Source organism: Lepidothrix coronata, unplaced genomic scaffold, assembly GCF_001604755.1.
Source record: "Lepidothrix coronata isolate B3197 unplaced genomic scaffold, Lepidothrix_coronata-1.0 Scaffold178, whole genome shotgun sequence".
NCBI lineage: Eukaryota > Metazoa > Chordata > Aves > Passeriformes > Pipridae > Lepidothrix > Lepidothrix coronata.
The window spans coordinates 573,713-589,146 of NW_016690358.1; the positions used below are offsets into that span (position 1 = coordinate 573,713).

A 15,434-nucleotide genomic window follows, 5' to 3' on the forward strand; every position below is an offset into this window, starting at 1 on the left:
AAAGAGAAACCCCATGCAGGCCAAAGCTGACAGTGGAATAACGGGAGGTGAAGCCCCCGGGAAAGCAGTTTGTGCCAGGAGTGAGGAGGGGGAGAGAGCTCAGAGCACCTGAAGGGGTTAAAAACTAATTGTTTTCATTTCATGTCTTATGAATAAAACAAAAGAAAGTGTAATATTTTCATCTCCGTGCTAAGGAGAGAAATTAAAGCAAGAACAGGACAAGAATGCCACTCCCAGCATCAAAACACACTGGAATTCTCTCCTGTATGGTGTTTCTGCAACACGGAACCATTAAAATTCAGGGAATCATTGCAGGTATTTATTAAAGCCCAATGAAAATGTTGCATTTTTAAACATATAGGTCTGGTAAAAAAAATTTCATTCTGCTCACATGACTTAATAAAAATCATTGATCAAAAAACACAGCAAACTTGTCTCCTAAGATGTTCAGATCAGGTGCACAAAGCCGAGTATAATGTTTTTAATGAATCTAAACCTGTAGGTGTCCATAAATTATAAGCTAAACAGTTTTACTATTTTTCACTAGTTTAGGTTGTTAGACTGCTTTTTCTTTTATGAACTACTTTATACCTAAATAAGCTCAATTTTAAATACTTAAAAGAAAGATGGGTCACTCAAGAACATTTTTTTAAATTTAATTTAAAATACATTAGACAACGAGGCTGTTGCCACGTCAAGTTGAAGCCCCACAAAAGCCTTTTCACAGGGTTACGAAACCCTGACTGAAAGGATTTATAAAACCATATTGCACAACACTACAAATTAAATATTGCCTCCCACTTCACACCAAACAGGAACGTGCAAATATTTGTGCGTTCACCGACATGTCATTGCTTGACCTGCTTGCGTAGGGACTGTCAGGAATAAAAGTTTAATGGTTACTACAGACTTAACCTTGCCCAGCAGAAGCCTGAACTCGTGCCTTCACTCTCCACTTGTCTTTCCTCAGGATCCCGGGGAGATGCAGCACGATTTCAGGAAGTCTGGAGAGCTGTGGGATCACCTGAAGGCCCTGTCTGCAGGGCACAGAGGGGCTCTCAGCTCTAGGGCAAGAACACAGAAACTCCCACTGACCTTTGCCATGCCTTACACTTGGAAGGATTCATACCCTAATTTTATTATTAGATGATTGATTTTACTTCTATACACAAAGCTCCAGGAATTACATTGCAAGATTTAGGTTTCAACCTTAAATCTCAAATTTAAGCAGCCTATGCAAATGCTGCATTTGTATTCAAACCTGGAAATTCTCAGTAGTATCAGTAAAAAAGGAACATGCTTCAATGCCTTTAAATCTTGGATGCTAAGAACTTCTTATATTAATAGCAAAGCACAAAGCAGTGTTCACCCAACAAACCAACATTTTAGGACGAAGGTATCAAAAAGGGCCCTGAACATCTCAGGCCCTGAACCATCCAAAGTTTTCATTCCCCCTGGACTTCTCCCAGGTTGCAGCACTGCTGTCTTGTTAAAGCACTGTAAAATGTCCAGAAACCATTTGGTTCAGTGCATCATTAAAGACTGATGTCCCACAGAAATCCTCACACTTCTGTATCCCTTAAAAAGAAAAATCCCTCATTTATCCTATAAAGCACATTAAATTGCTCAAGAAATGCCTCTGGACTACAGTGGGTATTCCTGATGGAACCAGCATCCCTTTGCTGCCCAGGGATGGCAACACTGCAGTGTCAGAATCAAGAATTACAGCAGTTCCATAACCAAGCCTTGTGCTGCAGCTCTTAGAAAGTATTAAAATTATGACCTCGCAAGTTTTCATGCATTCATTTTATTTATACAAGATAATTTAAGGAATCCACACTTATTGGATCCGAATTTACTGGAATCCAAATTTACAGCTTGGGAAATTCGGGTCATAAGGCAAAAATATCCTTGTTTTTTTACAAACAGTTTCTAGACAGAATCCAAAAAAGATTGGCAAGGGGAGGCATTTTGGAATTCCAAAGGAAAATGCAGTAAAACAAATGAAGGAGCTAATTTACTTCATTTTTTTCCAGGAAGCATGGCTAACTATATTAATTCACTCCTCCTGCAGCAACTTTTTTCTTACACAGAAATTGAACATCAGAACCCAGCAAATCTTTTCAGTTTAAAAATCCTAAGGTCTGACATGCTTTTCCCAGCTTTCCTGGGACAGCAGATCAGTTCCTCAGCAAGGTTAGGTTGTGCTCTGGATGTCCATAGGGCTATAAACTGATATTTGAACTGGCAAAAAAGGTACAGGTTTTTAGCTGTAAGAAACTCACATGCTACTCACCACTGGTGATTTACTGCTTAGTTTACTTTGATTTAGGCCTGGACCAATAGAACTGACACTTCTTTATTTCCAATTATTAACAATTAATATTGATAAATTTATAGGGTAACTGCTGCTACTTAATCCCCTCTCCACGGCTGAGGGCTCAGTTTAGTGCTGCACACAGGGGTGTTTATGAAAAGCAAACTTGGATTTGAGGGCAGTCTGACCACCTGGGAAAGCCTTATGCTCCCAACTCAAATTTAATATCAAGCTCAGATCTCAGTTTCTCAAAAATCAGCATTAATCACCATAAGACATGAAAACCATAAAGCAGTAGCACTGTTTCAAGGCCTTCAGTATTACTTTACACTCGGCAGGGCACAGTTGCCAGCTGGAAGTCCATCCCGGTTTGCAGGCTGGGATATCATCCAGATCTTACCTGGAGCTTTTACTGTAAGTGATTTATTCAGAGTGCCAGGCAGAGCAGTGGTGAATCACTGGGCACGGGAAGGAGTGCTCTGAGGATGTGAGGGGTGGGAAAGCAGGAATGTCAGTGTGGTGTGTGTGAATACTCGTGTGGGACATGCAGGGAGCACCCACAGTGTCCCCGGGGACAGCCCAGCCCTGCTCTGCACCTCTGCTCCGACAGGGCAGCTCTGCAGAGGGACCGGGACAGTGACCCGCTGCCCCCAGCCCAGGGCAGCACTCCGTGCTCCTCCCAGCCCACTGCGAGCCCACGCTGGCCCCTGGAGGTGCAGGGTGTCCACATGCTCTGTCCAGTCTGCTGGAGTTGGTGCCACCCCAGCACTGCCTTTCCCAGGGCCAAACGCAGCCTCACGGCACCTCCTGAGTGTCCGGACCAGAAGGCTGTTGGAGCACCACCCCTACAACGCATTTCCAAACTCCACGGAGTTCTACACGTGTCCCAGTGACCTGCTTCAATCTAAGGAGGACTATATTTTCAGGTCAAGAAAACTGTCTTAGATATAATTTACTCTTGCATTTCTGTCCTTGGATGAACTACAAATGCAAAAGTGATTTTCTCAAAAATAATTATCCACACAGTAGCAAACTTTTTTTAACTTGTGAAATGTTTTTGGTTATTCCTTTATTATCAGATCATTCTAAAAAAATAGGTAACCAATAACTGAGTCATGGTGCCATTAGGAAAACCAATTTAGACAAATGATTTGCCATTCCCAATAAAAGTGGCTCAATGCAACAACTTTCCAACAGCCATTCAAGATCTGCACGTGAGCTCTTGCATTTGGGGAAAAGCACTAAGTGAGGAATCAGGAAATTTAAAGCAAGACAAAGGGAAAATAATTGATCAGATAAATTCTCCTCATTACCACACCGTTGCTCTAGATAGGACACTGAATTCACAGGAGGGTGATGGATAACGCTGTCCCACTCTGCTCCTGGAGGTCAAAGTACACGTGTGCTACACCAAATGAATGCTACAAAAGGAATATGGGTTCAGTGGAGAGAAGATAAAATGCTTTCCTTGAATATAATAACCATCTTACTCCATTATAATTTATTCATCAGGATAAGACTCGTCAGATGCAGCAGCTCATTTTCAGGAAGACACAAAGGACTAGGGAGAAAATCCTAATTCGTTTGTGTAAATCACTCTGAACATGAACTGAAATCATCTAAATTTTCCAAAATACACAGTATTTAGATTAACCCTCCTTCCTTCATGCACATACACCCCAACTCCCCCAGTTCCAAAACTCCCTTCTGCATTAACACACCCTGTGTTACATTCAGAAGGCCATTTCCAAAGCAAAGGGTTTCCCCTGTTCTCCTGCAGCAGGAACAGAGGGGGCAGACACCCCCAGACAGCAGCACCCCTGCTCTGAGCACATAACAGCTGGGGAAAAGAGACCCAGCGCTGCCAACTCGGACAGGAGACACTTTGAGTGAGTTCAACACGTACAAAAATGTGGCTGAAACTTGTCTAACATGTTAAAAGTTGTCTCAGACTCTCTTCTGTATTAAGTTTTTAAGGGTGAGGCCTAACATAACTAACAATAATATTAACCCCCGACTACACACACTCCTGAGGTCCAAGCCTGGGCTCTCACATAACAAAATTCGGGATTCACAGCCAGGGTTTGTACACCAGAGGCTGTGCAGAAATACTGACACAGTTCTGAGAGCTGCCTTATGTTGTACTTTCTGAAATGTAAGATTCAAAACACGGGCAAGAACAAAGCCATCAACCTGCTCAGCTCTACTGCTGCCTTTGTAGGGCTGTTTCATGTTTCCAAAAGTTAAGCAATATTAAATATCATAACACTGGGGATCTTGATCAGCAGGAGCACACATTTATGCTTCCTCTTTTTTCCCCCCTCAGTGTATTTTGAATTATTTCCTCTTTTCAGGTTTCATCATAAAAGATGCCAAGTTCACTTCTGCCTCCTTATTTTCTCTTTTTAGAAAAAGGCACACCCTGAACAGTAAATATTCCACAGGAAGATGTTATTTTACAGTTTTAACTCCAAAGTGAGTCTGGTAGGTGCATGGGACAAATTCAATTTGATATTAGATAAGACTGCAAGGAATGTGCCAGACTAAGGTTAGTAAGTACTTCCCTTAGATTTTCCCCAGGTTTATTTTAAAGAATTACACTAAAACAGCATGTCCAACACCTCTCCACCCTAACCAAATAAAATTCTACTACTCAAAAAACCAAATCAAAAACCAACAGCACCCTGTGCGCAAATAATTCATTACACATGTATTTATCGATTAAATTCAAATATAACTTTTGCACAAAATACCACGCCAGCAAGACAAACGCAGAGCTAAAACAACAGTGGCACCTAGGAGAGTCTCTGGTACAGGAGGTTAAATACTGAGGCCTTACCAACTGCTGCAGCAACTCCCTGCCAGAGAGAACACACGAGTGGCTTAGTGTTATTGCTACTATTGTCCAAAGGAATTGAGAGGCATTGCTTTGGAGTGACTTTGGAAATAAGCTGCCAAGTTCATCAAAGCACTAACTGACAATAGAGCTGGGCACTCGGAGAGCTGCAGCTCTCCTGTTCACACCATATATACTGAACTGGCAGAACTTTATTTTCCTACCAGTTAGGGACACAGCTTTCCTTCCTGAGGCACAAAAGTACCCTCTGAGACAACATCTTGTAGCCTTTTACAGTCATCTCAAAATCTCAGATGAATGAGACTCAAAATACAACCACTCTCCCCTGCTCTGAAATAAACCCGCTATCACTTCAAGGCTCCTCCCTAAGGCCCTGCCTTACACCTGGCTTAGATACCTCCAAAAGCAGCTGGGGACAGATCTTCCCACTGAAATCCCACAAAGGGTTTAGGACACTGCCCACAACAGAATTTCAAATGGCATTTCAGCAGGAAAAGCTACAGGAGTTTGTACTAGGAACAACTAGAGAAACTCTCTCCATTTCTGCTGAAGCCATCAGAACTCAGAGCAGGTGAGCTCTGTGAGCTCCCTGAACTCTGCTGAGAAGCTCAATGCAGTCCCTGGCAAGGCTGCTCTGCCCTTCCAGAGGCAGGATGTGGCAGCCACTCACCCCGTGCCCCTGCACACACGGCTTTCCAGTTCCACAAAAGTTTGCCTCATGTTCCTAGGCCTGTCCTTCACAGTAGACCAGCAATTCCCTACAGTCCTACTGTAACTCCTGGATATGCCCTTTCTGACTGCGAGCTCAGCAGCCGACTCTCTGTGTCCAAACACTTCGGGGACATGAAGCAGTTAAAGCAAGAGACTGAATGTGCGGACAAACTCATCTAAGCAGAAGCAGCAAGATATAGTACAGGGTGACATCTTACCTGAAACTTTGTTTCTGGGCTTCAGATCCACCAATCCAGAATGAAAGGGGATTCGAATGGGTTTTCCTTCTCAGACTTGTCTGTTAAAAGAGAGCAGCCAATCATCTTCAGCTTGGTGTATCTACTTCTTTCTTGAACGAAAGCCCAATTACTGCTAAAGCTGTTAGAGACAAGGCACTGACCAGCCCGGCACCGACTGCGTTAGTGGGGCGGCGGATTGGTGGATCTAAGACAGAGAAACGGATTTACTGACAACAATTGCTCCTTCCCCTACCCTGAATCACCCAATGAACAAGTGTTTTGGGGCTACAGCTCACTTTGCAAAGATTAAAGAAGATGAGAAGAAACTACAGTGCAAACAACAAAACAAATACTAGAGCTCCAAGCACCAGCTCACACCTCGCAGGGCCGCTCCAGGAGCTGCCCCAAGGGCCATGCACAGGACAAACAGCCCCATGTGCTTCTCCTGATCCAGAACCAGGAGAGAGGAAGACACAGTCCGCTACTCCTGAAACAAGAAAATGTCACCTCCTGCTAAGCAAAGAGATAAAAGGCCTCCAGCCAGTACTGTCAGCAGCACACTTTAGGTGACTCATTTAAAGCAGCTGGAACAGTAACCCCTAAAAGAAGATGGAGTCTGCAGAAAACTCACACTACACGTGTCACAGAAAGCACATCCTACAGAGAACAAACTGTGAGCCTTTCAGAGAGATCTTCAAAAAGCCTGGGCCGTGGCCTATAAAACTTCCCCTGCCAGCAGCCAGAAGCAAGAGCAAGGTTTTCTAGAACCAAATGCTGCCACACCCCCAGATGAGCACGGCACGGTTGTCTCTCACCCTCTGCCCTGCTCTCCAGCCCCTCCAGGGAGCTGAATCGAGTGTTCCTCAGCCTGTGCTCCCCATCTCAAGGCACCAGCAACTCAGAAGGGTAGGAGAAACTGCAACTGTTCCCAGCTGTGTCAAGAAACTGCTCCATGAGGACATGAGTGCCCCTGATTGCCCACAGCTTCCCAAAGAAAGGAGCATCTTTATCCTGGGCCAATTTCCTGCTTTTCTACCACTGGTAAGGCCATAGTAATTACAGGGCAGCATTTCAAGGACAAAGCAGCACTGTAGGCCCAGTACCATGTCCAATGTATGATTTTTTAAGGCTGCCAAGAAAAGTACTAAGATGTTAAGGCATATGAGTCAGAATTTTAAGAGTACAATACAGCTCAGCAAGAAGTCATCTATCAAAATTACATAAATGTACTGATTTGCTAAGTCATCGCAGAGCCAGCAGGGTGTTGGAAGGAGAGGCATTCCTCCATGAAGGCAAACCTCAAAATTATTTGCAATTGTCACAGCACAGGTCTGATTTTGGTCTGGAGAAGGACTGGTGTGATGGAGACAGCCTGAATAACAAGTTTCCCTGGCCAGTCCTTCCATGCCCCAAGAGATTCTCTATCAAATCCAAACTGCAGATTACTAAGTTTTGCAAATTCTAAGTGTAGATTTTCAAACAGCTGTAGGTATTTTTGTCTGAAAACTTGAAATTGGCTTCACTGAAAAGGCTGGGAGATTTGAACACAGTCCCATCCTGCAAACCACCCTGAAATACAACCACACATCTCTCAAAAAGGCAAACAGTGCACGTGTCACAACTTCTGTACCAGAACTCCACATTCACAAACTCCTCAGGGAATGAAACTCAAAGTGCAGCCCTGCAACTTGTACACTGAATAGACACATATACATAGCTGTGATTCTCCTCCAAGTCAATGAGCAAAACAAAATACTGTAGTGTTGCCACAGCCAGAAGTTGACCCACAAAAGCTTTGTTTTCACTGTTTTCCCCAGAAACCACATCAGTCCCTATTCCTATCAAGCAGGTCCCTACTACATCTTACAAATTTCCAGCTGTATTCATATGAGAAACAGGCCTGGGAAGCTGAACTACTCTTTGATCCCAAATAAAACTGGTAGTTTCCTGGGGTGGAAATACAAGGATGCAAGTCCTGCGGGGACCTGGATTAACAAAGCACCGAAGAAACAACATGCCTTCAAACGTTCCCGTTGTTAATTTAGCCTGCATGAGAAGCAAATTAAGTTTTCAAAAAGAGTCAGTGCTTTTTGGTTATCAAAACACAAACAGCATTATGTTACTTTTGCATTATCTGGTCTCGGTCATGCATTGCTCATATTGGAAAATGTGTGGAAGTGGTACAGGAAAGCAGAGTAGGCTGTCAGATGTCACACCACTGAGCTCATAAATACATCAATAAAGGTGGGAAGGAAGGGATTTTCCAGAAAAAATGGATTTTCCGTGAATAATGATGCCATAAAAATCAAACCAAGAAATCAGATTATGTAACAACATAAACAGTGGCACTCGTATAAAGAAGACATCACCCAAGAAAAAAGCTGGAAGGAAAGGATTGTTACTAATCAGCATTAGTTTAAACAACTCAGTAAATATTCTCATTTCCCTTCAATTTATTTCCTCCCTTGCAACAAAAAAACCCCTTGTCACGGAGCAGCCCTCTCATAACCACGGCCTCTTACTCTCTCCCACACATCATCCCTCTCACACTGGCACGTTTGCTGCAACATCCATTTCATTGTAGGGCCATCAGCAATCCCCCTTCACATGCTGCTGCACAAGCACCGGAGCTGCCCAGGGACAGGGATCTGGAAATGCCAAAGAAACGGAGACCTCCAAGTGCACAGCAACACCCCCCAGCAGAGACACAGCACGGTGGTGTAGCGAGAGAAGGTGGGTGAGAAAACACAGGGGAAATGAAAAGGTACAGCCGTCCTTCAAAGCACGTTCCCAGCCTCTCTGAGGGCACAGCTCGTAACAAGGCAGGTTGTTTTGCTGACATGCTGCTCACGACGCTCCTCAGCGACCCAAATTTTCCACAGCGCTCAGAGCCCCGTATCCCAAGGGATACAGCGAGCACCGTGTGACACAGCCATGGCAGACACGTGCTCCACATGCTCCACGTGCTTTGGAAAGGAGCAACCCAAGAGCACTTCAGAGAGGGCAGCTGTGCACAGCCCAGCCTGCCCGCGGGGAGGGGATCTCGTTCCTCATGGACAGCGGGATGTGGATCCCCAGGCACGGGGCAGGGCTCGGGCAGCAGCCCCGGACGCTGCTCTGCTCTCGCACAGGAAGCCGTGCACGTGTTCCAGCTCAAGGGAACTCTCCCTGCTGCACCTCCCCTGCTCACGTGGGGCAGAGCTGGAAAATTCACTGATGGTACAAAATGGAACTGCACTGGGAGGTAAAAAGCCTCCAAACCTCGAAAGAGACTGAAAAAGTGAAACTTTGGTCAAACACCAGACTCTCCTCAAGATACTGTAACTTTTCTATTAAGAACCAAAAGCAATTTACTTTCAGAATTTTCCCTACAACTGGCACATCTGCAGCTTTCCTTCACCTGAATAAACTGACGGCTGCTGCCACCCTCATCACAAACCTCACACTTCTGCATCTTTGTAGTCTCCTTCTTCCCTCTGCCATCCCATTTCCCCAGTCAGACCATTCCTTCACCTAACCCTTCCCAAAAGGTGCAGCTTTCCACACTTCTTTGTCTACTTCCCTCATTTCCTCCCCACTCTGCTGGCTCCAAATGCAGTTGCTGCGCTCTAATTCACGTTCTTAAGCTCTTCCTTCCCATTTTCTGCGTGGCTGCCAAAGTCACAGCAATTTCTTCTCTTTAGCTTTGCATCCTTCCTCTCGGAGGCACTCTCTGAAATGGGACTGTCACTTGGAGCCTGGCAGCAGCACAGACCTCACATCCCCTGCCCCGCAGGCTCATCCTAAGGCTGTGCCTTCCTAACACCCATCCAAGCACCACCTCTTCAGCTGTCTGCTCCAGCCACTGCCTTTAGTCCATGTATGAACCCCTGCGTGCTTTAATGTCCAACACACAGCTCCCAGCTCTGCTCGTTTGGCTACTGAAGATCAAAAAAATGATAACTGCAGAGCCAAGAGATTGTTACCCTGCTGAAGAAAGCACAACTAGGTTACACACAGGTTTACAAAAGCCTTACTAACTCTCAATCTACTCCCAGGCTTTGATTAAGAACCAGTGACATTTCAGCCAGAACAGCACCTCCTTTGTTTCAGCTGCAAAGACGATCATTGCCTGTATCTCCATCACTACAAAAGTCCGCTCTTTGAAGGATTCCTCCAAGAATATGTGGGAAAAAATTTCCACAAATACAGCTTTGCCTGTTTGGCTTGCAAAGACTGAGACAAGGAAGAAAAAAGCCAGACTACTATAGCCCTCCTGAGATACACACAGCAGCTGTATTTTAGTTTCCAAACAGAATGCTGAGATTTATTTTGCACTGTAAAGCTTTAAATAGTTTGGGGGCACAACCATCTCCAGTTGCAGTAACCCAAGGAACTGATTTACAGCAGGAGCTGCTGCTGGCAAGGCAGGCCTGTGTGAAACACATCCTTCTGAAATTGGTACCTTCGGATTTGAAGACCTTCAGCTCCCATCAAAGCCCTGCCATGAGAACCGGAAAGATTTCTGGCAAGATACTCAATTAGAGTTCTTCATTTATTATTTACAGAGGTACTTAAACACTGGACGCTTTTAGGAGAGCCAGAGACGTTCTAGACACTGAAGGCAGTGTGTTAGGAAGATTATTTTCCACATATGGAACTTCAAGATGCAAATGATAACACAGTGTGAACAAGTGCTTGTCCCTTTTATTCCTAGGCATGGCCTTTCCATAACCCTTTCCTGCTCCTCCCACGGAGCAGTGCCTTGCTGGATTTGAACTGCCAGCACGGGGATCTGTGTCTGGAGAACAGCACAGGCACCAGGGGCACAGTGAAACACAGATGTGAGAATTTACACACAGGAGCCACGGCCCGGAGGGGTCTGGTGGGTACCACAGCCTGGGAGCAACAGATTTATTTTCTTGTACTATCGACATCTTATGCTGGACACAGTTTACCCCATAAATGCTTAACTTTTTAACCTGTATTAAAAAAACCTTCTTTGTCATATTTATGTACTCTTTTACAACCACTTTAATATAAACTAAGCAGCTAATTACCCCCTGCTTTGAAAGCTGCTGGTAAAATTGAAGTATGGTGCAGGGAAGCTTCCTGAGAAAATGAAGAACACAAGGCTTTTAGCAGGTATCAAAGGCAAGTCACAGGGTTGATGTGACTGAACACCATAGATTTTATACACAACTCAGACTCCGGAGGTAACAAAACCTATTTCACAAAGCATTGTTAGTACTTCACCTTAAGAAAGAAAAAAGGTTGGTTCTTTAAAAGAGCAGAATGGTCACAGTTATCTAATTTCACTCAGAAAACCAAGCCCAGGAAGAAAGAGCCCTTTCAATCACTGTAGCTGGCCCCCCATCTGTTCTGGATTACTTCCTCACCCCTCACTTCCCACCCACTCTCACACAGCCCTTCCCTGAGCCTGTCCCCCTGCACACACCGTGAGCCTGACTCTGCACACCCCAGTCAGCCCCAGGAAACCTGGGAGGCCTCGAGCCTCCCACAACCACCTCTGCAGGCACCAGGAGCTCAGCTGGACAGGCAAATGAAGCCATGGAATGGCATCACTCAAGCACTGCTCATCCCTGGAAATGACTGATGACAGGATACAGAACTGGCACCAGGCACGGGAAGCCCTCAGCTGTCCTAAGAGATACAGTGACTTGGGAACACTCACTAAAACTTCATACAGCAAATCAAAGTTGTCACTTTGAAACCTTAAAATACTTCTCTTAAATTCCAGCTTTAAAAATAGAAGAGTGCTATTTCCATGACTGATTTTCCTTTAAATAAATGCAAATGATTTATCCAGGGAAGTCGAGGGCTAGAACAGCGTGTTCTGAAACTTCCGTGCAATTACTGTGTTGACACATCATCTCTTGTTTATCAGCCCCTCAGAACCCGGTTGTGTTTGCTCCTCAGAACTTTCACATCACACATTTGCTCCTCTATTTACTACAGATTCATCCTGGCACTGCAGGGAAGTAATGGAGCACCCAGAGAGCACCAATGGCATCTCCTGTATCAGGGAGGCATAAAACATCCTGCTTTTAGTAACCAAGAGCACTCTCAAAAGGAACAGCACCCCCCTAAGTCTGCCAGGCTGGGATGAGCCCTAAGCCCCAGCCTTTGGGATGTTTCCCACCAGCACTAACACCCGAGTTTTCATTTCACACAGAAATCCCTGATGGGAAACTCAGCCCAGACAGCTTCTGCTCTGTGGATTTAAACAAACCTCCTGGAGAATCTCACCTTCCACACCACACAAGAAGGCAAAACCTCCACGTCTTCATGTAGGGATGATTTTCAACGGTTTTAGTGAAACATTTCCACTCAAACACAAGTGTTTCTGTGCAAGCCCTCACTTAGGTTAACATTCAATTCAGCTACCATCTACATTTTGCAGAGTACCATTTTCTGCTAGAAACTACAGAACTGTTCATCTTATTAAAAATTTTACATATATTCATTTCTTGTGAAAGAGAGAAAAATTTGTTTCTTAAACCTCCTCCTACATAATGAAACTCTTACTAACCCCACAGATATTTGCATGGATCAGCATATTTCCCAGCTCCAGCTGTAAATGGAGGGTACAACAATTACCAGCAAAAGTTCCATTTGCTACCTCCTGCTACAGCCTGGCCCCCAAACAGGAGAGACTAAAACAGGAGAGCACTTAGAAAACAACAAGAAAGAAAGTTGAGGGAGCCAAACCTTGCAGCCCCAAACGCTATTTGAGCACCTCACACAACCCCCAGCAGAGGGGTGTCAGTAAACCACAGCTCCAGGGAGGGAAAAAGCCACCAGAACTCACTTTTCCCCTCGGGAATTTCACAGGCATCTTTCTGGAGGAGCCTGGTCCTGCGAGGGACCCCACAGAGCAGCCCCAGCCTTCCCCTCACTGCTGCAGGGCACTGATGGCTTTGATGTCCCCCAGGGATCCACAGGGGCCAGGGCAGGGGGCTCCCCAGGAACAGCTTTTAAGCCCTTGGCCTCAGCGACCAGTAAAAATAATGAAAGAAACATAAAGGGTTTTTAGGTTTCCCCTTTTTCTATTTTATTTCTGCTTTTTGAGGCCAGGTGATACATTTAAAGAAAGTTCATATTTTCCAGATCAGGTAATTTAGCAAGAATTCCACTGGCCAAAAAACCCATTTAATGTCTCCACTGAACCCAGCTCACCTTCAGAGTGCCTTAACAGCAAATTACTTGCATTCTGCCCCTCAATTCTGAAGAACTGCATGAAAACTCCTATGTGATACCAAATTATGCCTAGCACAAAAAGCAGTTACGCTCATGGCAAATAAATTAGAAGATATTTACTGATTATTATTCTCTCCTAGCTCCTAACTGAATTTAATTCATGCCTAAAGGCAGCAAATCGAAGGGCCCCTCATATTTGACTGAAGAGACCCAATTTCCTTATATTAAAGAAAAAACATCTCTTCCTACTGCTCCTATCAGACCGCCTCTCCGCTACGGTGAATTTAGCGGCGTGAGCGTTAATTAGGAGTACAACCAATACACAGTTAGGTGATTCCGTGTGTGCCGGCCCGGCGCGGCCCCGGCCCCGCTCGGCGGGAGCTCCGGCCCGGCCCGGGGGTGCGGGGGAGGCGCGACCGGACCCCCCTCCCCGGGGCGTTCCGCTGCGGGTCCGTGCGGCGCCCCCGGCCCGGCGCGGCCCCCGCGGGGTTAATTGTTGTTAGTGATTTACCCGCGGGGAGCCCCGGCGGGGCCTCGCGGGGGGCGCGGCCCCGGCTCGGCCCCCTCAGAGCGGCGGGGCGGGACCCGCGGGGCCTGGGGCGAGCGGGGCGCGGGGGGGTGACTCACCATGAGCTCGATGGTCTTGTCCTCGATGACCGAGTCGGGCTCCATCGCGGCGGCGGCGCTGCCCAGCCCTGCCCAGCCCAGCCCAGCCCCGCTCGGCCCAGCCCGGCCCGGCCCCGCCGCCGCCGCCGCCCCGCGCCCGCCAGGCCCCGCTCGGCCCGCCCGCCCCCGCCGCGCGCACGCGCACGCGATCGCGCACGCGCGCCGGGGCGAGCCGTGACGTCACGGCGCGCGCGGAGCGGGAAGGAGGGCGGGGCGCGCGCGCGCGGGGGGTGACGGGAACGGCCCCGCAGAGCCCTCAGGGAGCGACACCCCGGGGGCTGTCCCGGCTCCCTCGGGGAGCGCAGGGACCAACAGCAACGGCGCTGTCCGCTCCCTCGGAGCCCTCGGGAAGCGGGGGGACCGACACAGGCGGGGCTGTCCCGGCTCCCTGGGAGCGCACGGGGACCGTGCGGCGCTCGGAGCGCCCGCAGCCCCTCTGCCGTGTCCCCGCTCCCGCGGACGGGCGGCCCCGCGGCGCTGTGGGGCCGGTCCGTGTATGTGTGTGGGAGGGGCCGCGCTGCGGTTTGTGCTGGAAACGGGGAATCGAAAGCGCTGGAAAAACGCCTTTGAGAACCCGCGTGTGCTCGCCGCGAGCTCTTGGCACAGGTTGCCCAGAGAAGCTGTGGCTTTCCCATCCCTGGAAGTGTCCAGGGCCAGGTTGGACGGGGCTTGGAGCAACCTGGGCTAGTGGAAGGTGCCCCTGCCCATGGCAGGAGGTGGGAATGGATGTAAGGTCCCTTCCAACCCAAACCATGCTGGGATTCCGTAATTCTCCCTCTGCTCCACCCTGTCCTGCTCCACTGCCCTCCCACCTGCCGTGGCAAATTAACAGATTTAAATAGATGACGCTTTTCTGTTCTCAATAAATTAATTCTGTCCCAGGCAGTTTGAATATCCCACTACTGAAGCAGACTTCTTTTTCCTGCTCTGCACCCAGACCAACACAGGAAGACTGAAATCTTCCAGCAGCCAGTTCTAGGAGAATCCCTCCCTCGCTCTGGACTGTGCTCAGGGAAGTGGCTCTGGGATCCTTCTGGCTCACCCAGAGAGGGAATCGCCCTCTGGATGCCAACCTGAGGGCTCTATCCACCTGATTAACGCTGAGAAAGCCCTGGGGAGGAGGAGAACGGAGCTTCAGGGGGTGAGGGAGCTTCGTCAGTGTCACCGGGTACCGGGGTGTGTGACGGGTCGTGTTTTCATGAAGAATGAGACCCTGGGCGGGTTTGTAGCTGTCCCTGTAAGGTGTCCCAGCAGCTCTGACCCAGTTCTGCTTTCAGCAGAGCTGGGAGTGACTCGCTCAGCCCAGAATGTCTGTTACAAACCCAAGAGCTGCAACACAGGATGGTACCTTGGGAAACGAGACACCTGCCCCTCCGAGCTCCTTCACGGCCCACGGTGCCACGGGAGGAGGTGCCACCACCTGGGACTCAGGGGTGAAAATATG

The 15,434-nt window shown here is 47.5% G+C and overlaps 1 protein-coding gene across 4 annotated transcripts in view; it reads right to left on the minus strand.

Moving 5' to 3' along the window:
• FBXW11 (F-box and WD repeat domain containing 11) overlaps positions 1–14,059 on the minus strand; it is a 77,333-nt gene extending 63,274 nt beyond the window's left edge. For 2 of the 4 annotated variants that reach the window (XM_017830416.1, XM_017830414.1), the window contains exons 1-2: positions 13,952–14,059; positions 6,104–6,183 (exon numbers count right to left, since the gene is read on the minus strand). Coding sequence is in view for 2 of the 4 variants with exons in the window: in XM_017830415.1 (XP_017685904.1) it covers positions 13,952–13,996 (45 nt within the window). In the remaining 2 variants the exon portion in view is untranslated. The remainder of the gene's footprint in view (positions 1–6,103; positions 6,184–13,951) is intronic. The other 2 variants (XM_017830415.1, XM_017830410.1) reach the window with 2 other exon arrangements.
• Positions 14,060–15,434: the final 1,375 nt, after the last annotated feature.